At 36.5% G+C, this 25,019-nt stretch overlaps 1 protein-coding gene across 1 annotated transcript in view; it reads right to left on the bottom strand.

Moving 5' to 3' along the window:
* PDE4D (phosphodiesterase 4D) overlaps positions 1-25,019 on the bottom strand; it is a 621,455-nt gene that overhangs the window by 518,984 nt on the left and 77,452 nt on the right. Inside the window, exon 2 of the mRNA XM_055790457.1 lies at positions 11,487-11,612. Within this exon, the coding sequence (XP_055646432.1) occupies positions 11,487-11,528 (42 nt within the window). The 5' untranslated portion in view covers positions 11,529-11,612. The remainder of the gene's footprint in view (positions 1-11,486; positions 11,613-25,019) is intronic.

Below are 25,019 nucleotides of genomic sequence, written 5' to 3'. Positions count from 1 at the left end.
AGTCTGTAGGTAACTCTTGAGATTTCCCATGTTATTAGTTATTGAAAGGGTACAAGACAACAGTTATTAACTAAATTTGGTACACAAAGTATTTGAAATAAATTACAGAAACATAATTGTTTTAATTTCTGTTCATCCACAGAGGAATCTCAAAGTGCTGACTTGTAGCTGAGTAGATCACATCTGTTGTCTGTTATTTTAACTACTTTAATTAAATCTTTGCACCAAAGCGCAGAAGAAATGTTAAGAAGCAATCAAGAAAATAGCAGATGCTTGTAAAATAGCAACAGTTCTGATCAAACTTCTGATCTGGTGCCGATTAAGGAAATATAAATGGTTGGCTGGGACTTCGTCACTACACAAGGTATAGTACAACCAGTGAAACTGGAGGACAGTTTGGAAAATACGAAGAAGCACTTTGAATAGAAGCATTTATGAAGCTGTTATAACCAAGTTCAAACATTATTAAAGTGTTCCAATTATTTTTGTATGCTTCTATTACCTAGTAATAATTAAAGACAGTTTTATTATACAATTTTATGACCTGAGAGTTTTCAGTCTGAAGTGATCCCAAAAGTCACAAGATGGAAAAGAACTATAGGAGTAATTAAATGGATAATTAACAGGTATCGTTGTTGTGTCTCCTTTACACCACTTTAGTTTTGTTTAAAGGTAGGTAAGACACAGTACCATTTGATGATGTAAGAGAGAAAAAAATCCAGGATTAATAAAATTTTACATCAGAGAGTAGTTTTACAGCTGAATAGTTTACAGCTCAATAGTTCATGACAAACAGTAGTGCCTCTCATTAGTAAGGACCCTGCTAATCCTCATCACAAGGTTGGTACTCATTTGATATAAAAGGAATTTTCAGCCTTGCAACACAAAATCTAAAATATTAGAAGTATTATCTTTTGACCCAAGGAGAACATGGTTTGAAGAAAAATAGGTAAACACTCAAAGTGTGGAAGGTAAGTGGTACAGCATAGAATGCCAGTTTTGGGGGGTATTTGGTGTTTTAAACTCATACTCTATGCAGAGTAAATTGCTAGACAACATGTAGAGTGAGATGACAGGACATCCCGCAAAGAAACTTGGAGAATGGTCCAAGTACAGCCACATCATGCTGGTTTTGTGATGGTCAACTCCACACCCCCTCACTCAGCTCTTCATTGCTTTATCTCATCTCATTTACAAATGTAATTTCTCTTTTTTCTTTCCTAAACCAATTCCTTCCTGGGACAGAGGAGCTGCCATTTCAAGACATGAACACAGAAAGTCTAATTTGCTCTATCAAGAGAGGATCAGTAAGTAAGAGTATTTGAACTGAGGTGATTGCTTTATTTTGAAAACTGGATAGCAAAGCCCTTGAGACTTGAGCCTTTACTGTCTGGATTGTGACATTGAACTGGTTTCTTATGAAAAGACCAATGGCTGAAAATTGTTTCCAGAAGGAAGTTTTTGAAGGTACAAAGAAAACTTCTAGCATTTTATTTTCTGAAGCAAAGCAACCGAAGAAGAGGCCAGAAGTAGATGCTTGTAGATATATAGCAATTCGATTAAAATTTTTGCTCATTATCCATGTATGAAGTCTTCCACTTCCACCCTAGTTCATTTCCTTTTGTGTTACCATTTACAGACTATTGCTACTAAGCAATGTCTAGGTCTCAGCATGTGTCATTTAATGTAGATATAGACCCCTGCTGGTAAATCAATGATATGCAATGCTCTGCCACAGAAAGAGATGGAAGCTGGCTATTAAGTGACATTATGCATACAGCACAGGCAGTGAAAAGAATGTAGACAAGCCTTTGTCTAAGTTTCAAACTTTTTCAACAGTTTTTCAAAAGTATTTTCAACAGTTCTCAAAACACAGAAATTCAAATTGATAAGAAATGCAGCATATACACTGAAAAAAGATCCCCTACCCCAAACAAAAATTGATGTTCTGTCTCAATGCCTTAGCCAAAACACTGAGTATGTTAGCTCGTTTTTTAAAAATCATGTTGCAATCAGTTGTGGTTTGTATTTATTTAAGAGCATGCAAATTACCTAAGTGTTAACTTTGATATTGCTGCATTGGCTTTTCAGGTGAAACTTAATTTTTTGTATTATTATTTTAGTAGTAGTAGTAGTAGTAGTACATTGTACAACAAAATGTCCCAATTAGGCTGATATATATGATCTAGTAAGTCTGAATATTTTTAATTTTAGTAATAGTAGTAGTACATTGTACAGCAAAATGTCCCAGTTAGGATTATATATATGATCTACTTAAGACACAGAACAGAAATTGGCTCAGCTTACACATTATAACAGATTAATTATTTTGGACATTGCATGACTCCTTTCATTACCTTTCTGGATATTACATAGGAAAGGAAGATGACTGGTCTAACACCCTATGACAGACACAAATAATGTTCTAAACCAGCAGGTAGGACCATGAATGTATAAGCAAGTCTGAAAAACATCAGTGCAAACCAACAGCTAGGAAGGTGGAGCAACAGCAAAGCTTGAAAGTTACATCAAAGAAAGCCTGGTATTCAGGAAGGCCATGTATCATAGTGAAATTTCATCAAATTTAAAGATTTCCATTATTTTCTATTCTGAAAAAGAAAAGGTGAAGTCCTTAGTAATTGAGCCTGTTGGTAGAGTACCCTGAATGTTTTTAGTTTTTTAAAAGGGGGTGGGGGGGAAGAAGCAGAACACAGAGCAACAAGCAAAGCAGATAGATCTGAAAAACAAATAGCTGTCTATGCAGGGTCTGAGATAGGAGTGCTAACCCTAGAACAAGTTTAAGCCTCCTTTATTCTTCCAGCCCAATACAGACAAGACAGAAGCAAGTAAGTCATAAACTGTCTTTTGGAAGCATCAAAATAATGATATTGAATAATACTGAAAGTCTGCTGGGCTGGTACAACTTTAGTTGTTTTTATGAAGAGACAAAGGGAGGAACGGGAAAATTTCCATTCATTCTGCCTATTTAAATGTGAAAAATACAAATAACAGAAGAAAGTCTCATTTGGTCTTTTGGGAATGTTATTAAAGATCTATATCTGAAGTATCAGCTACAACCAACCCAAAAGTTTCATCAAAAATCTTGGAAACAGGTTTGTCTCCTAGAACCACTTTGAAAATCAAAAAGTTTACATAAACGCAGCCTTAGTTCTGAAGGAAGAGACCAGCACTTTATGGGGTCTTTTGTTGCACAGGCTTGGCTAAAAATAATGCTGCTCATCTCTTTCTGTTAATTATGTTCTCAAATTGTATTGAAGATCTATGAAAAGACATGTTCTTTGAATCCTGACAAAGACATTTTTTCACTGAGACCAAAAACCATAGTATCATAACATGAGAGAATGATATTGTCAAGTATTTTAAAATACACAGGTAGAATGTTTACTGAGTAAGTTAGTATTAATTCAATACAGTTGAGATAAAAAGATTCCAGAAACTGGTTAGCAAAATATAATCATTAAAGGAATCTAATAAAAAGCAGAATTTTCCCAGAATTTAGACATTTTCTTCCTTTTTTGAAGCTAGATTTTGTTCCAAATCCTATCAAAGTTAAAAGGGATTAAAAGAGAGAAAAGAAATGGGCAAACCAGATCTTCCGAGATCCTGCAGTATTGAAGGAAATATGCAAGAAACTGAAGATTTAGCCAACACTTTCATAGATATTACTAGGTCTCCCAAGCTCAAGTCACCAGAAGCATTTGCCCAAGGGCTACAGATCATGCAGCTTCCTTGTTCATAGGCTGGCAGGAGAAAAGTTTGCAGTGTTCCATCTGAGACACTAGGTAAGGTCAAGTTCTTCTGAATGCCGTGAACTAGGTGAGAGAAGCCTAATATTTTGTAAGAAAGCAAGTTTGCAGTTAGCTGTTTTCAGAACTGTATTTGAAAATTTTCTGAATGGAACTATGAATTCATTTAAGAAAGCTGATCCTTCTTTTTTTTTTTTTTTTTTTTTTTTTCATTAAGGGCTTCCTGATGTACTATTCATAGCATATGCTTTCTGGATTTCTAGGCTGTATATTTATGTGTGTAGACATGTATGTATGCACAGGTAGAAGATGCAATATATTGCATGTGTCACAAGGAAAAAAAAAGCTCATTTTGCACATACAGTCACAGCTGTTTCTGAAGCCACTGCTAAGGGAACACAATAACAATTTTAAAACTGCAATAACAAGAGCACAGTCTAAAAGCTCAGAGGCAGTCAATTCTGAAACTTACTTTTGTCAGCCTATTCAAACTTTAAAAGCACTCAACAGTTACTTGCATTCTATTTCAAATTCTTCATGTCTCCTGCTGCTGTTAATGGCCAAAGAACAATAATCCTTGGCAGGGAATTATTTGTGGTTTTCCATAACAACTTGCATGAAACCATTCCCATTTTCCATAAAAATATCTAGCAAATTATTCTGCCACTGACTACAATATTTGTTCTTCTACAAACATCCTCCATGTAACTGCTTCTTACCTCTCTTTAGCACTCTTAGCATACCTATTGTACTTAAAAATGCTTGACATCTGTATATTTCTATTAAAACTACTTAATGTTTATATTGCAACTATGCCAAGAACATCATCATGCTGGAGAACCAGTTGTTCTAGCCATTGCATGCACTCTGACAGACACAGAGATATTGACCATTACAACCTGCAATTTAAAACGAAAAGTGAAAGGTAAGTAGGAAAGGAATTTACTTTAGGAAAGAAATTACACAGTGTTGCATTTCCCTCCATCTATAGTGTGCATCAGTCACATGCTCATTCCCCTTAAATGCCCCTCACTCTATCAGCATCAGTCAGCCTCCTTCTAGGCACAATTTCAAAATTTGGTCTGAAAGAGGGCATCAAAAAATACAGTGATCACAAACTGAAAAGCTTAAAAAAACCACCTTCCTATTTAAAGAAGAGAGAACAGCATGGAGAAACTCAGTCATGGATTAGAAATATACAGTAAAAAGTAAGTAGGAAAGAAAATTAGGGCGATACCATGTTGTCTGCATCTCTAATAATACTATGCTTTAATTACATTATCCATCACCTTCATGCTTTTCCTGTACTCCTCCCATGACCACCAGCCTTCTTCAGTGTGAAGTGTGATATGTGAAATCCTGATCTTTATTGTCTTTCTTTGTAATTCATCTAGTCCATGCCCTCAGTCATTTTAGTTATCTATCTATTGCTTCCTTTGCTTTCAGGACCTGTTTATCTGTATTTTATCTAAGTTTACAGTCTTTCAGGTAAGTATATTACCTTACAGTCATAAAGTGGGAGCTTCAGATTTATTTAAATTTATTTTCACCACTGTAGTAAATTACTACAAAGATGAGAGCAGCTTCCCTCAAACAGAAAAAACAGGAGGTCTGGAGCTGGTTTCAGAGAACAAGAACTGTTTTTGGACAATTAGTAAGCAGTAAAACACAGAAGTAGATGTAATTCTGATAGAAATGGCTGAGACCTCCCAGCCCCTTCCCTGAAAGGCCCACTGTACCACAGCCTACTGTGCCTTTTGGAGATGGCCTGAATTCCAGCACTGGTGGAAAGATTCAGAAGTATAAAAGTAATCTGTATTGCTAGGTAGATACAGCCTCACATGTAGACAATTATCCTCAGAGACAGAAAGAACTAGGACAGAGGAGGCCAGTGACATAAAAAGCTCCAAAAAGTAAAGATTCATCTATGCTTCAAGAATTTACTCATGTAGCTGAGCTGTAAAATTCTGTCAGACCCATGCAAACTACCAAGAGAATTTTTCTGTTGATGTAATTTAACTAAATGAATGTTATTGGCCCAAAGATTGTTTTTAAAATCTGCATGATTGTGTATGACATTTGAGTTACAGGTTAGGCTTATTATGTCCATTTAGCATAAAGGTGGGACTATTTACGTGTTCCAAAACTGTACAGTTGTTAAGTTGCAAACTCGTAAGTGCTGTCCAAACCTGAGATAAGGTGGTAAGACTTGCTTCAAAAAGGCTGGAACTTAGTTAAGAAAGTAGACAGGAGCTGAACCACAAGATGAGTCATGAAAAAAAAAGAGAATGATGACAAAAGTGTCTGCATTAATGTCAGAAATATCAGAGACAGAAGGAAGAAAAGCATGGAGAACAGATTTTGAGATCTGATCGGAACAGGATGGGCGGAAACAGTTAGAACATCCATGAAAGGCTGGAGCAGGTGGAAGACAGAAAGAAATGCAGAATAACTGGGAGTAAAGAAACACATTTGCAACTGCTTTGTTAGGAATACACTAGTATCTTCCTGCTATAGAACCTTTTCTCTCTCCACAAAAGATAATCCCACAATTAGAAAGGGATTTTCAAATGTACACGTGAATACAGTAAAATAATCCAAAGCAATGTAATCAATAGCAATTGACTTTAAAAGGAACTAATTTATTAGAGATCAAATCCAGCTATTCCTTCTCAGACTGAACTCTGACCATGGACTAATTACTAACCCCTGCAGAAGGAATGTTAGAAAACATGCAGAAAGGGTTAAAGTTGCTTTAAGCAATTCTTAACTGTCTCTACAGGCATTTCCTGTGCATCTGCTTAAGGGAACTTGCTGCTTAAAATGTCTATTCTGCCAGGCAACCACAGTAACTGACATTAAGGGAAAAGTAGTACCACTAAATGGGCTTCAGTTTGCCCTTTAGCAATGTTCCACCTTTGCCTTTTCTATCCCTTGTTTCCTTTGCAAAGGATGTATTACAGATGGGGGGGGTGGAAGAAGGCAAAGAATATGTAATGTAATTGCTTCCCATTAATAAAGAATGATTAGTCCAGGCAATCGCCTTCTAAGCATCCTTCTATCATCTAACAAATGTACCTAACCATTGGCAATGAGAGAAAAATCAATTTATTTGGAAGTAATGCAAATTTATTATGAGAAATGCTTCTGGAACACTGCAAGCTTCCTCCATTTCTGTTGACAAATTGGTTACATAGAACTATTGACCTAAAGCAGGGATTGCTATCTGACAAAACTGCACTGTGACAGAAAAGGGCCTGGAACCAAACTTATTTGCAATTCCTTCACACTCTCTGTGGAGGATTACATCACTCTGGTGTAAAGTATCTTTCTTACTCTATTGCTGAATAGCTATTCTAAGTGGTGAGCATAGGAGCGTACTGGATATGGCTAGGATAGACAGGATGACATTCCCTCTCCCTGACCATTTGCTTACAGGAGGAGTGGCAGACAAAAAGCCCCTGGCTCTTGTCATCGCTGTGAGTCATAATCTAAGCAGAAATCAGCATAGGAATAAAGGAAGTCTTTAACTTCCTCTTCCCTCCCCCACATCATAAGCAAAGGTTATGACAATCTAGCCTTAGGTACTCTGGAAGAAAACATCTCAGTGAGTCAGCTGTTTGCAAATAGCTCTCTGCCTCCCTTTGAGCTTCATCTGTATGGGAGCTCCATGTCTGCTTTGCATTCGCATGACTTCCACCCACTCACCCCCAGCAACTTCTGCATGCAGCTAAGCTCTCAGCAGCTTTACTGCAATTTCTCTGAGCATTCGCTTTCGTGGTCCAGTATCATTTGATCGCATCAGTAGCTACAACTTTGCTTTTAATATAGAATGAGACAGCTATTGTGTCTCCTGCTAGTGATCTGTAGTTTATCCAGAAGTTACTGTTGTTGAAAATATACCTTTTGTATGTAATACATTTATGAATTCAAATCAGTCTCATACTTGTAGGCTTTTACAGATATTTGTAAATTAAAAGGCTTACCAAATGCTGTTGAAGCTCTAATTTTTTTTTCTGCACACACCCCCTCACCCTTTTTTTTGTTGTTGTTGTTGCAGCTGTTGAAATTCCATAGTTTAAGTTGGCCCAGTTGCTAAACATAGCCTCTTGGTTGGGTGGTTTTCTTGCAATATAGCTTTCTGATTTCACAAGGGTTGACTCAGTTCTGACACAATGTTCCAAGATGAACACCCACACAGTGTAACATTCACACTTTATTCTTCTCTCTATATATACTAGCACTCTCATCACCTGAAAGTAGAATCTTAGTTTAGCTGACCAGATATGCCTCCAGTATAATCCCATAGAAAACTAGATACTGTAATACTCTCTTGAAAAGTTATTTACTATTGATGGTGTGTTAATCATCAGTAAAGCTGTGCTAATTTAAGTGAAGACAGGCTGAAAGTTTTGTTTCAAAAATACCAATTAATAATTTATTTCATCATGCTTTTTGATAAAGAAATTATGTTGAAATTTGTAAAGCTGTGTGTAGAAATACATTGGCTTGTTCATCCAGTTATGAGAATAATATGAAGGCCTTCTAAACCACAAAGAATAATGTTCAGTGCTTTATTATAAAAATATTCAAAAAGGTATCTTTTCACAGCTGATCAGCATTAACTAAAACCTCTATCCTATACTGGAAGTAACTTCGTAAGGGGAGAAGAGAGAACCAAGTCAGAGGGAGGGAGGGAATGAAAAAAAACCCACTTAGGTGTGTTTTGAGGAGTACCAGATGGCAAGTCATGGAAATTAAAGCAATAAAACATCTAGAATATTCTAAGCTGTTCAAGACACCAGAAAAATAGACATTTCAAGAAAGGAGGAATATATTTATGAGGAAACCATTTAAAAACCAAAAAGCTACCTAAGGAAACTTATTAAAAGGGACTAGACAAATAGTACACATAGACCGAAAGGACATAAATGCAGATATCTTCACTGAATGCTGTAAGCAAGAGTGAGTTAACTACTACATAAACCCTTACTACAAAATGCAGTTAAATCCAACTCCATAGCCTACCAACGAAGAGTGAACAGCAATACAATGCAAAACAGACAGGGAGAGGGCAAAGGACTAGCAGGATTATACATATTTTGCTGTCTGAGGACATGAAGTACAAGTAATGCAATAAAAATCTACTGGAGGAAGTATAAAAATAAATACTAACAATATTTTCAATGACAAGATCACTTGCAAATGAATTTTTTAAACAGTATCAGATGTATTGTCAGAAAAATCTGGAAATGTTAATAATGGGGTTTTTATATGCAGTTTCTATTATCCTACACTCAAACTAAGCTTCAGCTAGTTCTTGATGCACAGTTAGTTCTGCATTCGGTGAAAAAACCAAAATATTCACATGTACCTGCAGTTTCATCTTCCATATTAGATAAATCATATTCAGTGACACCTGAAACCACTGAACCAAGACTTTGATTGCCATGCTTTCTGGAAACATAGAAACTTCTTTGAAAGCTACGTGACAAGATCCCATGAAATAAAAATAAAAGCCATATTCCATTTCTCTTTTCAAATTGAAAGACATGTAGGAAGATGGAAGATTTAATGTCATTGTCACGTGATACCAAATCTTTGGCTGTACTCAACAATGAGTGTATTGAGACACCTCTCCAAAGTCACTTTTGTTCAAATAGTGCCACTATCCCCCAATGAGTGGTAGTCAAGGAATTATTTAGACAGCACTACCACATGGCTTAAAATAATTTCTTAGGGAATACATATTTTTGCAACTTAAAAACATCAGACAAACAGTAGGAAATATTTTATATACCCTACCAGGTATATAAGATGCAGGTGGTTATGATTAAGTTCACACAGAAAGATGTGGTGTGATTTAACACTAAAAATAATGTTTATTTTGCAGATTAAAAAATTCTCATTCAGGGCCTGAGATGCTCAACATGTTTATTGAACTTTTCAAACTTATTTTCACAAACTATATACTAGGCTAGGACACTTGTACTGAAATACTGAGATCTTTTGAATTAATTAAGACAAATTGATAAAAATTTCTTCAGTTAACTTAAACTGAAACAATGCCAGTCTCTCCCTTGTATTTGACTAAATCTCATTAGCTCAGCTAACATGAAAATTTTATGCTTTGTGGTCTTTTAAAATTTTTATAGACAGCATCATGCTTCACATAATTCCTCAGCAGGTCAGACATAAGCAACAGTGGAGCTTTTTTAAACACACTGAATACTTGTCTTCTCTTTGTTGAGACATATCAGGCTGTTTCTTTGATCCACATATCAAACCATGGCACCATGGTGAATTCAGCATTCTTGTCTTTCCCCCTATGGCTGATAGCATACTATATATACCAGCATACTGTACATGCTGATAGCAAAATACAGTAAAATTACATGAAAGAAAAAGTTATCTACATAAAGAGGATTATATTTTTTTAAAAAAAAGAAATTCTTAAGAATAAGCCAATAAGAACAACTGGTCCCAATAGCCAGGAGCTCAAGCAGATACAGCCTGCCAGACTCAGAAAGCTCCACAGCAGACCTGATGAGAGAGTCTGCACTGTCTGCAATGTCTGCACTGCCTTCTCATATCTGAAAGAACAGGGAGAAACTTGAGTGATTTTGCATAAAGTCAACTAAGCTCATCCTCCTGATCCAACAAACAACCCCAATGGATTAGAAAACTGAGGCAGCAAAGAAGAGAAGGAAACAGATACACCAAGGTATTAGTGGCAACAAAGCAAAGAGCGATCCCAATGCCATTACAGGGCAATGTGGAAGATACTCATGGGGAGACAAAAAATCTGGATCCAAAGTGATTTGGAATATTTCTCAAGTGAACTCTGTTTACATACAGCCTGGGAGTCTCTCCAAAAACAAGGAAATATAACTGTATGCTCTGTCCCTGTAGATGCAGTGTCCTCATAGCTGAATATTGGAACTTTTCTCTCCTATTACTACTTATCAAATAATTTAAATGAAGTTTCCTTGCCTATTAGGAGAAGGGGCATATTCGACAGCTTAAACATAGGAATTGCATTTCAGAGAGGAACATTCAGTTCTTGTCTGTGCCTGTAAAGCAGTGTCATTGATATATAATAACATGCATTAACGTTGTTCCACAAGCATCTGGGAGACAGAAAAGGCTACAGCAGCATCCAAAACTCTCTGTTTCAGGAGTACTCTGAGATATTGAGAGACATACATACACAGGACAAAAAAACACCACAAAGACAGAAACCAAACAAAATTCAACCTCATCCAAATATATGTATATTATTAGCATATCTTCTCATTGGTCTCCTGGAATATTACACAGTCAACATTTCAACAATGCATTATCAAAACGAGTGCAGTCCCTGATACCAACATCAGTGCAGGGGAATATATTTATGACTGACTACATTATAGGTAATATGTAAGCTTACATTTCAAGTAATGCTCAAGAAAACACTCATTTTTAAAAACTGTGTAAAATACATTCTGAAAAATTAATGTCTCAATTACAAAAAATCACTCTGAAACTTATTAGTCTTCAGTAATCATCTTTTTGTGTACAAGTCATATTTATTTAGGCTACAGATACAAGAATAGGATACAACTAATGAAGTTTTCATTACAGCTGCTACGCTACTCAGAAAGTGGTATTTGAAAGGCTAACACACGCATCAGTAGTATGGAAAAAATAGAAGCAAGAAAAAGAAAACCTGATACTCACACTTTCGTTCTTCTCTTGTAGACTAGAGGCGCTCTTGTTCATGGTGACTCTGACTAAATCAGTAGTGTTCTGCAGGTTTCAAAGGAGAGGTTTTATCCCTTGACCATCCAAATACCAGCTATTACACTGAAAGGAAATTAATTTATCTTGTTAGCATCAAGTCTTTGCAAGTTGTACAACATCCAGGCATAAACCACTGTTTCTGTGCATGAAAGTTGCAAAGACTCAAAGATCCAATACAGCAGATGTTTCATATATCACTAAATCATTCAAGCCATACTGTTACCCTGAAACACAACCATATTCTGACCCGTGCATGCTTTCTGGTCAATAACAAATGCATGCCAACCCAAACAACCACAGAAGGTTACAGAATTCTGAGGCAGCGGTTTTTGCCACAGTTATTTAACTAGATATTGGCAGTGTTGTTTGTAATAGTGAAATAAGCCTTGTTGGGTGTTCTAGTGAATTTCTAAATCTGAGGGGATCTGTTAATTTATATGCTACTCAGACTGGCATATATATGTTAAATTTAGGGGAAGAAGGTCAGCTAGAGTAATTTTCAAATCCAGGTGCCTAAGGATGCTTACACCAGCAGTTGTGTAGTTTCATATAGTTGTCAAGGTTTGACAAATTGGTCTTTGAATTATAATAATAACTAAGCAAAAGCCCTAGCAACTGATGATGGCATGGCATGGCAGCTTTGAAAAGCAGCATTTGTCAGCCTCTGGGTAAGTGCATGGCAGTAATTATGGAAGATCAGAGTTAAAGGGAAATTCATATGCTCCAGGATCAGGCAGTCGAAAGATTTATATTCTCATTTGGGCCAGGTAGATCTCTGCACATATTTTTTTGCTTAGGTCTGTCAGCCAAAGATGAGGTAAAGTGCAATTTCTGACCAACAGAGCTGTTCTACTAAAATCTCCTAATACAGGATCAATCATACCAGCAAAATTACAGGTATAGCTTATTTCCCTCATAGGCAGGCACACCACTGATGCATTTCATACGGGTATAAGAAATATTTTTCTAGGCTAGGCATCACCCACACTAGCATAGTTTTGGTAGTGTAACATACTGTTTTAAAATGACTAAGTTTTTGAGAATCTCTGAAGCCCACCTCTGCCAAAACAGAAAATAAACTCTTAAAGAACAGTATGATATTGAGTCAAATTTATTCACAAGTATACACATCAACAAGTGTAGTTTCCTGCCCCCATAGGGGAACCTGCGGCAGACCTAAAAGCCTAGTTTTCCTTCCTAAGAAACCCACTCATCTCAATGCATGAGTAACTCTTCAGCACACTACTTGATCTTTTGATTTGTTTTCTAAAACTCTGCCACTTCCTCCAGATAAATATTAAATATATGTTGATTATTTACATGTTTAATTTTTATAGGTAGCAGCCAGTAACAAAGACACAAAGCCAATTGCTGAAGAAACAGCTGATTTTTTTTGTATTCAGATATCATATATACAAATATTGTTGTTGGCAGTTTTACAATATTGAAGTAAAGGATCTAATCTGCAGTTAGAGCTGCAGTGGTTACACCTCCTTGCAGTCCTGCTGGCTGCCCTTTCAGGGTCACTATGTTAGCCTCTGCTCCAGTGTGATGGAATTACTGTTACCTCCTCCCTGTTGATTGGTTTCACCAACCACTCAATAGTTATTTTCAAAGATGAAACAAATTCTGGCACTGATTTAATACCATTGCCCAGAGCCTGTGTCTGTGGGTATATAGTTGGGCCTAGCCTGGCATTTCTTGAAGGTAGCGCTGTCTAGCTTACGTATACCCTCACATCATAATTGACAATATGAGTCAGCCATTGCAGATTACATTCGTATCTGTGGCCACACGAAAAAATCCACTGGACTTGCAAGATGAAGTGGTCATCAAAAACATCAGAGACCATGAAAGACTGGTGGAAGAGGAAATTGATTTGAGTGGACTGGAGTTTAACTCCGAGATTGATCGTTTGGACTGGTGTCATCCTTCCACCTGGAATGATGCTGACAGAGATACATGAAATCCCTACCTCTCCAAGTCTCTCTCCAAGGGGCATTACCAGAAGTGCATGCTCAATGGAAGAAGAGAATGAGGATGGGAAGCAATCTTCAATTCCAGGAGCCATGGCTCAATTTCCTCCATTGTCAGCAATACCTATCCTGGCTACCAGTGGACATTTGTCAGCCAGGGTACACTGGCTGTGAAGGTCTTGGACAGAAATCCATCATGTCCATGCTGTGGGAACTAGGCAGGAAAAAAGTTGGGACTGACTGAATATCTAAGGAGAGTACATGGCAGAAGAAAGATCTTCTTCCAGTGTTCCCTCTAATCCACTGAAAGAAGCAAAAGCAGTTCTTTTGTTTCTACACATGGGTGGTAGGAGACTTTACGTGAGAAAACTAAGAATCACTTCTGTAGATTTGGGAGCACATAGGAGGTGAGTAGTAGAGACTGCATTGAAAATACCTCACAAGATCTTAATCGGTTTCTGGGATATTGTTAAAGGCTTTCTTTAAGAGAATTTGCATTCCTAGAAAACTTACTACAATTATTCATATACTACTCAAATACTATATAATACTATATCTAACATATTTGAATATATATAGGTATATATAAAAACCTTATCTATCTAAGTTTTGTGGACAGAAAAAAGAATTTTCAGTGGCAGATATATTACTTCTCATTTCTACATAGAAATCAGTGTCCACGAAAGAGTAACTTCACGTTACTTTTTCTATTTAAAATAGCTACAGAAGTAAATGAACGTAAAAGTAAATAAATCATTGCTCAATCCATTCCAGCAATGCTCAAAATACACACCAGAGAAAAATATACTTAGCTAATTAAACTGGTTAATGTATTTAGATAAAGTTCACAGCAGTCACGTAAAATATCTGAGACTATGTATGAAACCAAGGTACAAACTTACAGCTTTAACTCAGTAGAGCAGTAGTAGCACATTAAACAGGTGTCAATTATCTCTTTCACATATTAAAAGAGACTTTCCGTCTTAAACATTTTCAGTCATGTTTGTATGAACATCTGTAATGTACAGGTCCACACCACAGCCAGGAGGCAGGATAGCAATGCTCTTAAAAATCATAGAATACCAAAGAAAAACAAAAGCTATTCATTTTTAGGATAAGGTTTGAAGAGATTACTTCCTGTCTTATGTACCTTTGATGAAAGAGACTGAAGAACATTCTCTGATCACTATTTTTCTGTTGATGTAATACTTAGAATCATCACACATCATCACAGGAAGAGACTTCACTGAACTAGCCCAGAGGTGCTTCCAGCACCCAGACTGGTGCAGTTTATTATAACGGGGACATGAGTCGTACAGTCAAATGCCCTACTTTCAGACCTTTAAAGCTTCCCAAGTTTTCATTCAAAACACTGTGAACCTCATTCCTGTTGAACATGGCAGATATGACCATATTAGCCAAAGGCATGGTGCAAAGAGATGGTATTAGGACTTCAAGCAGAACCATATATATACACTTTTCTTTCATCACCTTAATCATTAATCCTCAATAATTAAAAGTCATATAGAAACTACTGAACACAACAAAGACGGACAAAAAAGTTAGTGACTTCAAACTGAAGATTTTTCTGATATTGTTTAGCTTTTAAAAAATAGAGGACAATTAAGATGCAAAGGCTTCTACTGAGTTGGTAGCTCAATTACAAAACATTTTTCTGAAGAGGAGATTGTGTGGCACTTAGGGACATGGTTTAGTGGTGGACTTGGCAGTGTTAGGTTAATGGTTAGACTCAATGATCTTAAAGGTCTTTTCCAACCTAAATGACTCTATGATTCTCAGAGATGACAAAATAAAAACAACTTCCCATTTGTGTTCTGTTTCTTGCTGTATTTTTCACTACACTTTCATGATATTTGCATGGAGTGGAGGTCTATTGACTAAGCCAGCATATTCACACAAAGCAAAACATTATTCACCTCAGGAAATTCTAATAAGTTTAGTTTAAAAAAAAAAAATCACACATCAAAGCAATATTCAAAAAGGAGAAATGAAAAGCAATAAAAAATTTGGTCAGACTATCTAAGCAGCTTCCAGAGTCAATAGCATGATTTTAAAAGTAAGAGAAGCTCTTGTAACATTTACAGTATTATTGTTTGTTTCTTTGTATATATGTGTGTCTCTTCATGAGAACAGCATATTTTCCTTAAAAAGAGCTACAGAACAGTGCAAAATAATCCTTGCTGTATATTTTGACGGACTTGTACCCTTTCTGCTTGCCAGATAGCCTTTCATTCCTTTAATTTTATTTTTCAAAAACATTCACTGAAATTTGCACAGGCAACAGTTCCTGAAAGAACTAGCCAGGAAATTCTTACGTTGTATTAATATTTGTGACTTGACTATGAACAGCATGGAGTGTTTAATGCTTGTGTACAACAGTTGCCTATCCACTCTCTACCAGGCATTTAACAAACAGAAATTAAAGCGAAGATAGTGTCTTCCATAAGGAGTTAACACTCTACATGCCTATATGTTGTGCTTGGTCACTCATATGTATATAGTTTAAGTTTGTTTACCTTAGGTACTATTGAAAACCTGAGCAAAGGGGTTTCAATGCATGAATTCAGAATTAAGTGATTTTGGGGAGTAGACTGCTGGCAACAAGCAAGATTATGATACTTACTATTTTACTAAATCTGACTCTTAAGGCACCTGTGTCTGCATTAGAGCTGTGTTTTATAAAAAAAAATATAGCTTTAGGATTACATTTTTTTCTCGTTTCTGATTGACAGCAATACAACTGTTACACATTATCATTTGGAAACATTCACAATCTATAAAAACTTCAAACAATTATTTAGGTTGCCAATCACTGCCTAAAATCTTTCTATAAAAGGTGTAAAAAGGACTTAAGATATGTCTTACTCCCTGTTGCCACCCGACATTCGTATGCATGAATGAAAGAACTCATACTTTTTATCTCTGATATGTCTTTTATTTCTGAGCAGTTCTGGGCTGATAAGGTAACCAAAATTCTTTCAATTACAAAGACGGGACGAAAAAAGCACATCAACATACAGGATTAGAGATCTTTTGAATGATCTTCCTGTCTCTCTGATCGGCTGTAAGAAACCTGGCACTGCTCTGAAAAAGTATGTTGTTTACAGATTTCGGTCTCAGAGACAAGCAAAGCATGCTCCCTTTGCAACAAATGAGAATAAAAATCCAAAAAGACTGAGCTTGTCTTTGCAGTGTGACTCATTCAGTGGCCAGGACTGATTCTGGAACATTTTAATGCCGGCTTGCTTAATTTCAATTGGAGCTGTTGTTTGGGGACATCATTCTTCCCCAGCACAAGAGCATACAAAAGAAAAAAAAAAACCTGAAACAAAAGAGCAGACACTCCAATGAATCTGTTAAGCCACATTGATGACATTTTCAAAAGCAACAGGCTGTGAAAGACCTAGACAACTGGAACAGATATGAAAGCGAGGCAAGAGCATGAGGAGTACACAGGTCCCAAAATAAGAATACATTTAGATCCATCTTCTTCCAGAGTACATGGTCACTTTTATTCATCCCTCTTATGTTAGGCAAGTCACTGTATTTCTCTAGTTATGATTGAGAAGAGAAAACTAGTTTGTACAGATAAGCTATGACTGAGATATGTGAAATCTGTAATTAAGAGAGACCTGTGCAAATAAATACTTGAATATTCAAGGCCAAATGCATTCCTATTATCATGCTACTGGCCATTTATTTCCTGAACCATGTGGCAAAGCATAACCATGGGTTTCTTCAAAACAGAGAGAAATCAATTTAAACAATAAGGTGCAAGGTAATGTTTAAACTAAATTAGTTCCATTGTTCTACAGAAAACAAATATCCAGAAATTGAATGACCCTGCAAAAATCTCAAGTATTTTAATATATTAAAAAACAGTGGAACTTCTATAGAAAGCCATAAGATCAAACAGAATGCATATAATATCTCTGTTTATATACATTTACATTGCTTTTTAAAAAAGCATAATTAGCATGAGTGTGAATGTTCCACATTCTTTACATTTGGCTAAATGCAGAGCAAGCAACATGAATGTTGCACCAAAAAATTGTAATGTTACATCAGTAAAAAAAAAAAAAAAAAGAGGGAGAGAGAAAAACCTTTCTTGTATTATTACACTGAAAAGCTAATCATTTGTACTTTCCTTATATTCTCCAGGGTTTAAAAATGCTGCTGTAAAAATTAGTCTCAGAACTACCATGGAGTTCACTGGACAAATATATTGTATAAAATACTAACATCTCTGAAGAGTACATAAAAATAGCATTTAAACATGGCAAATAGACTGAATTAATTCATAAATGTTTTTTATTTTAGTGCTTTTTTTGAACCTACTGTTCCTAAAATAACTCTTCTGTTCACATGAATTATATGTATACAATCTCTCTAATGGACAAAATGGGAATTTTGACATAGATCAAGGTAATGCCAAAATTTAATTTCAATCAGATAGACATGAACTCATCACATTTGCAGAAAAATGTATTTTCAGCCATTTTTCTTTAATTTTTCAAAGGTAAGTAGTACTTACCATTATTTACTTTAATAATAACACCTCTGCAAGTATTAATTACAACTCCAGCAATCAGCTAACGTAAATATTTTTATTGTCAGCCCTTGATTGTTAAGTACTGTACACTTTTTGGGGGACAGACGCAAAATCCCAAGATGCTGTCAAACAAAATTAAACAATACCAGAAAATTACTTTCCTATACACTTTCTCCAACACTTGAAATGCATAAAATGCAGGTTATGAGAACAACTTTTTAAGAAAATTTTTCAGCCTTTGCAAGAAGGAGAAGCCTCCAATTTTCCAAAGTTCTTTGAGAAGGTTTATTACTGTATTGATACAATGCAAGAATTGATGTCTGATAATTTTAAGGACTGAGTACTTTTTCTCTGTTTTCTGAAGACAAGGGGAATGTGATTTCAGCAGACTACAGCATGACCTCTAGGGGGACACTGAAGTCACTTAGTGTTTTCTTTTTTTTTTTTTTCTGATAACTTTCGTCCATTCAGAACTGCCCATCACTTAGTCCAGAAAAATGCTTTAGAGCAGAAAGCGAGCTGAAAGCTGGGCAACTCAATCAGGCATTGAGTCTGGGGAGGGGGCACTGAAGAGGAAATTTTGGGTGACAATATTTCTTCTAAAAGTATTTTCCTTATTACTATATAAGCAATAACATCATTTATAAACTTACAGAACAATTGTTAGTATTTTATTCATCACTTTTACACGTTAACACTGAGAACTCACAGCCAGGGACTTGGACGGACTCAGTCCTAGGGATTTTATCAAGACTGACTAAAACAAGGTAAGACCTTCCCCAAAGTATGTGCAGCCCTATTAAATGTAAATATAAAATACTACCAAGCATGATCACAAGCAAAGAAGTTCTTGCTCACCTTTAACACACTGAGAAAAAAATCTGGTCTTATTTTACAATCAGATAACATCTATAATTTTTTTTTAACTGTTAAAACATTTCTTTTCATCAAGCTTCTTCTCATGCTAAAACCAGATCAAAGGAAGATAGAAAATATTGGAGAGAGTAAATGACAAAGTATATTTTCTCTGGCGCTCTGCCTGTGCTGGCAGAGAAGTAAGAGTAGCATCAGATAGCAACGCTTTTTATACAGTAATGCTAACTTCTACTTAAGTAGAGTTTTAACTAAAAGGAAGTCATCTTTCATTGTCAGGGAAGTCCTCATACTGAAGTGAAATACGTGCTTGATACCAGGTTGCATCAGTCTACATCTGTCCTGAAAGACATACCTGGGAGCACTGTCTGGCACTGATGACTCCTAGCCTGCACTCAAAACATTAAATTTAGCCTCAAATCCAGCACAGCAGCACACACACCATGCACAGGGGCGAGAACAGCCTGCCAGCCCTGGCTCTGAAGCTAGCACAGCCGCCTGGGAGTGCACCAGTGGGCCAGGGCTGAGCCAGGCTGGGAGCCACCCTGAGGACGGAACAGCAGAGGCCATTGCAGGTCCTTGTCACCACACACTCCCCCGTCTTGTCCCACTCACGTACCTTCTTTTTTATGCAGCTTCTTGGGTATAAACAGCAAGGTTTAAGGACCTGGGCGGCAGTGGTGCCTTTGTGGGAGGTGCACTTCCCTGAAGCAGTCGCAGCTGGCTCCCGCCGGTTCGTACCCTGTCAGCAGCACCGCATGCCCCAGGGCTCAGCCAGTCAGAGGCGGTTATGGCGCCAGCCCTGGGGGTCTGGAGGTGCTGGGGAGATGTGCCTGGAGAAAGGAGGTACTTCCCCCCAAAGGGTGCCCCTCTGAGGGGACTGAGTCCCATGAGAAACCTGCACCGGAGCGGAATCACCTTCCTGAGGGGACTGCACCCACAGCGTACCAGGAACACCCCTGAGGGACAGACATCGTTCTTCCTCAGACATCTCTTTCATAGCCTAAACTGTCCTGGTCGGTGTATTGATTTCTGATCCTGAATCATCCCTGTCACCCTTCTGAACCTTCTCCATCGCACTGTGCTTGGGGAGGCTTCCTTCTTTCACAAACTTTGAACATAAGGCATGCAAGAGAACACTGCACACATCACACATCCCGACGCCGTGCACAGCCCAGTGAATAGCGCCAAGATCAGGCACCGCAGGCCCCAGATTCCCACCTGTTGAATAACTACTGTTGTAAGGATGCTTTCTTTTTAATGGAAGAACTGATTAACTGACTTAAAATAGCTGAAATACACTGCAAATTCTCAAACGTGCATATGCTCCTAGCACTGAATGGATAGTACATTAATGGCTACACTTCAAAATGTCTAACCAGAACCTTCCACACTGCTCAACATGCAAGTGGTCCTGGCATGTACACACCAGCATAATGGCAGTCTCTACTTCGTTTTCTGCTGTTTTCCACACACTTCCCAATGTTTCAGCTTCCTCCTTGCCCTTAGAGCATCAAGCTAACATATTCATTAAACTATTTACTTTTGCCTGAAGACCTCATTTCTACACAGCAATATTCAGTCAGAGCTTATCATGCAAGTTTAAGCTTGCCCCCCTCCACCATGTGTATCACTTTGCATTTCATTATAGATTTCATCTGCTATTTTATCACATTCTGCAGTTTTGCAATTTTACATAGTTGTCTTTAATGCCATGAATAGCTTAGTATCACCAATTTATTTTTTTCCAAATCATTTTTAGTACATAGAACAGCACAAAACTCTGCTTTCTGGCAAGATCACCTTTCAGAGTTGGTAATTAATCTGTTTAATTCCTGGGCTCCTTTAGAACTGTTCTGTTGATTGTCCTCCACTTTACTTGTTTATTTAATAAGCTTTTCTGTTATTACCTAAATCTGGGGCAAATCATTTGATGTCTCAAGAAAAAAATATCTGTCTTAAGAGGCTTCACAAGTTCTCCTGTTCTAAGCTTTTGCTAAATGTTCTGTTAATCCTAGCTATGTACCTCAAATCTCCACAGCTGACTTCATGATCTGGAGGAGGTTTCTTAGCAGATATTTATACCTTCCTACCTTTGTTTCTATTGCCTTTTTATGGTCTTCCTCATGATATTTTTATATGTAACTTCTCAGATTTTATAATGTTTTCTATTTTCTTCATTTGGGCAAAATTCCAGCTTTTTGAAGGATGCCGTTCTGTCTATCCTACAGATTCACCATGTCAGGTTTCTTTCACTTTGTACAAAACTGCAAACTATATATTCATATTCTCCCAATTGTTTTTCATGGGTTTCTACTAGTTGTACAAAGAAAATCAATTTATTTTTATAGAAGCATATCCTTTTTCTTCCTTACAGTGTCTAATAACAGTGGCATTGCTTGTTCTGTCCTTCAAAATTTCCGATTTGATAAAAATTTTCTAACTCTACTTTTCTTCAGAGATAAAAAAATTACTTAGGGTAATTCACCATTTTGAAACACCTCTTTCAGAACTATCTGATTTCCCTCATTCTTGAATTTAAAACCTCAGATATAACTCAGCCTCAAAGGGTTTAAAACCTTAATACAACCTCTTGATTTTATACAACACCTGCTTCCCTTGAGATTCAAGTAAAGTATATCTTTCTAAAAAGAAACTTTCTGGTCTAGAAGCATAAATCACTCTTGTACTATTTTCTCATCCACCTGATGAAACCTTGGCCCTCTGCTTCTTGCAGTTCTGCATGCAATATAGGAAACTCTTGAGAGAATGCCACAGCAGAAATGGAGTATTATTTATACAACTTTTGAAATCTTTTTCTGGAAGTGTTCACACTTTCCCCATCTCATCATATACTCATTTGAATAAAGGATAGCAGTAACACCATTTCAGAACAACTCAGCCACCTTTTCTTTCTGTAACTACATCTGTTAGAATTTACTAATGCAGTTCTAGCACAAGAAAATCATATTTGATACCTTAATTAAATATATATTTATATATATATATAAAAGTCAGCATATGCTCTCCTCTTTAAAAATGTTTTCACTACTTTAAGGCATCAGTAATTCTTTGCTTTCCATCTTCCACCTATGCCTTGTCTTCACATTATAACTTTACAGAGCAACTCAATGTCCATCTGTATGCTTGAGTTTGTTTCTTTTGCAGGCTGCACTGACATTCACCTGTGTCTCCAAGTACTATAATTTCTTCACATTCTATGCTTTTCTAACACCGATCATAATTTCCCTCCTTCTGTTCACATTTTCTGCTGCACATAATTCCTATTTTTCATAGTTCAAATATATTAAATATCAATACCTGCACCCCAAGCTACTCAAATTTATGCTATTACCATTTCAGGGTATTTCCAGAGGAAGAGGTCCAGACTGAAGTGGTAGTAAGGCACTTGAACTCAGAATTTGGCTCCATGTCAAAACACAAAACACACTCCATAGAAATGACTGTTTAGAGAGCTACGTAATCAAAGCGACAAACCCTTGAAACTTGCTGTGCAAGTCTAGCTGTTGTACCATTTAAGGCAGATGTTTGCAAGTATGAATTCTTCATACAGGTAGAGAGCTGAGAACGGCAAAAAGATTTGTAAAAAGCTAGAAACAAAACCTTTAAGTATGATAATTATCTACCTCATATTTGGATAGAATTTTGCCACAGAAGCAATGGAGTAAAATCAAAGCTGGCAAATCTAAAAGTAAATTGAGAGAACAACCTTGGCTAAGTTTTTAATACTATTTTGTCTAACAGTGAAATAGATAGTTAGGAGACCTTATACACTAGACAGACCCTTGGACGTGCTTGCTCCTGAGAAATCTCCTGGTTTACATTCCTGCCATATGCCAATGACTGCCAAGATCAAATTGCTAATCTCTGGTTTATGAACTCAAAGAATAAAATTATTAGTGACAAGGATCTTGGCTTTCATAAAATGAGATACATATGTATTTTTTATGATTTTACATTATTTATTTAAGTCTTACCAAAAATTAGGAGCTTGTTACTCTGAAATTACTTGAAGTGACTGAAAATCAGCTGTCCTCAGGCTTCACAAATCTGATTTTTAGAGTTTATTATTCTATAAGATTAGACTGATAAGGTGTACAAAATGCAAGTTTATGTCATTTTTCCTTTAGGCGAACCTGATTTGAAGGAGATTGGAGCTAAAAATCAATTTGTTTAAACTGCTGGTTTTACGCAGTATTTAAAATGCAGTATTTTAAAAATATACATATTTTTTCTATAAAAAATAGGAATATTTTATATTTTATTACATAACAAATTTAATTTACTTCTTATTGTATTTGCAGTCTGACAATGGAAGACAAGTTCCTCATGGAAGGGGAGTACATATGATCTAAAAAAGAAACAGAAGAATCCTCACAGTGTAGCTAAAATACAGTTTTCTGAATAAACAAGTATTCCATTTGCTACAGCAAAAAAAGTATTTGGATGAAGTGCAAACTAAAAAGGTAAGAAAAACCCCAAACCACAAGTAAGAAATCCAAGAAGAAATTTTATGTTTCTGTCCAAAGTCTAGGCTAGTATTTTGGATTTTTCTACCTTTTTATATCCAGTTGGACAGCAGCTTTCATAGATACATTTAGCATCAGCTTCATGATATCTTATCACCTCCAGTACTGCAGATAAGATATTTGCTAGCTCAAGACAAACTCCAGGACAAGCATTTGATTTCAGATACAGAAAAGATACATCTAAATCTTTATCTCTGCAAATCCAAGAAAGGCTAAAACACCTTTTATTTGATTGAATTTTTCTCCCTCTTTTCCAGCAGAAGAAAAAGCGCAATTTGGAAACAGTGGGCTTGGGTTTGCTTTGTTTCTTAGTTAAAAATCTTGACTTCTTCCTTTAGAGTTTTGATTCTGGAATGTGAAAATGATTCCATGTATAAGGTATACCAAAATGATCACAGAAGCTATGAAAAAATCAAAGCCATCACAGGAATTAAAGCAAAAAGAGGCCCAGTAGCTGCCTACTTGTTATCGAAGAAAGAGTATCAAGAAAATACATGCTGTTTTAATTTGCAGCAGGACTTCAAGGTCCTTAATTTCAGCACTGAAAAATCCTTCTTAAGGAAAATTTAGGTGCCCAGACTTCCTATACAGCATATGTAAAAAAAATTAAAAATATGATTTAAAACTAAGCTGTCAGCCTAGTTAAACAAGGAAAAAAAAATGTCAAGCCAGAGTTAATTTGAAAGACAATGCATCTCCCAGCCAGAAAAACCTTTTGTGAACTTCAGATTAACATGGAGGATAATACTTCCTCTCGAATGGAAGAGCTCATGATCTTTTCTAGCTACCTTCATTATTTAAAAAGTCTTAAGTGCTCCCAGAGTTCGGGGAAATGCTCTGGGCTGAGCTTCACCGCCTGCCCACTTCGGAAAGGGGTCTTGAATATGAATCTTTCAGCTCACAACACAGTGCTCTATGTAGCATGCAATGCATGTTTCATGGATTCTGAGGTAGGTGGCTCTTCCAGAGCTGCAGAAATCACTATAAACAAGTGTCTAAAGGAGAAGAAAATTGGTGCTCTGTCCTTAGTCTCCCATGACTTTCTGATTATGTTTTACATTAGACCATATTCAGTAACAGTATCTTTGTGGGACACCAAAGAAGACCAGTTAGTTAAGCTAATGCTTCAAATAGCTGGATATTATGTTCTGTAGATAAATTCTGAGTCTGGAGTAACTTAGTCTTATCCTGTTGAACCTTCAACAAGAAAAAGAAATTTCTTTAGTTCTTCTGCAAGGTAAGAATATGCATTCTTATTTTTAGAAAGAAACTGACTTTCAGCATGTATACATGCACTGACTTACTGCACAAGAACTTGTTCACCAGCCTGTTATCATAGAATTATTATTATATTAATACCCATGAGCAAGATACCAGAGAAGCAGTTCATGTGAAAATCTAGGCATGAAGAGTATTAATAGCCAAACTCTTCGGTGATGCCTGTTTATGGTAAAATGTACCAGTAGCAGTTTTACAGACAATGACAGTTGAGAAATTT

The sequence above is a fragment of the Falco peregrinus genome, chromosome Z (assembly GCF_023634155.1).
Source record: "Falco peregrinus isolate bFalPer1 chromosome Z, bFalPer1.pri, whole genome shotgun sequence".
NCBI classification, from domain to species: Eukaryota; Metazoa; Chordata; class Aves; order Falconiformes; family Falconidae; genus Falco; species Falco peregrinus.
This window is presented reverse-complemented; position numbering and strand designations above follow the sequence as displayed.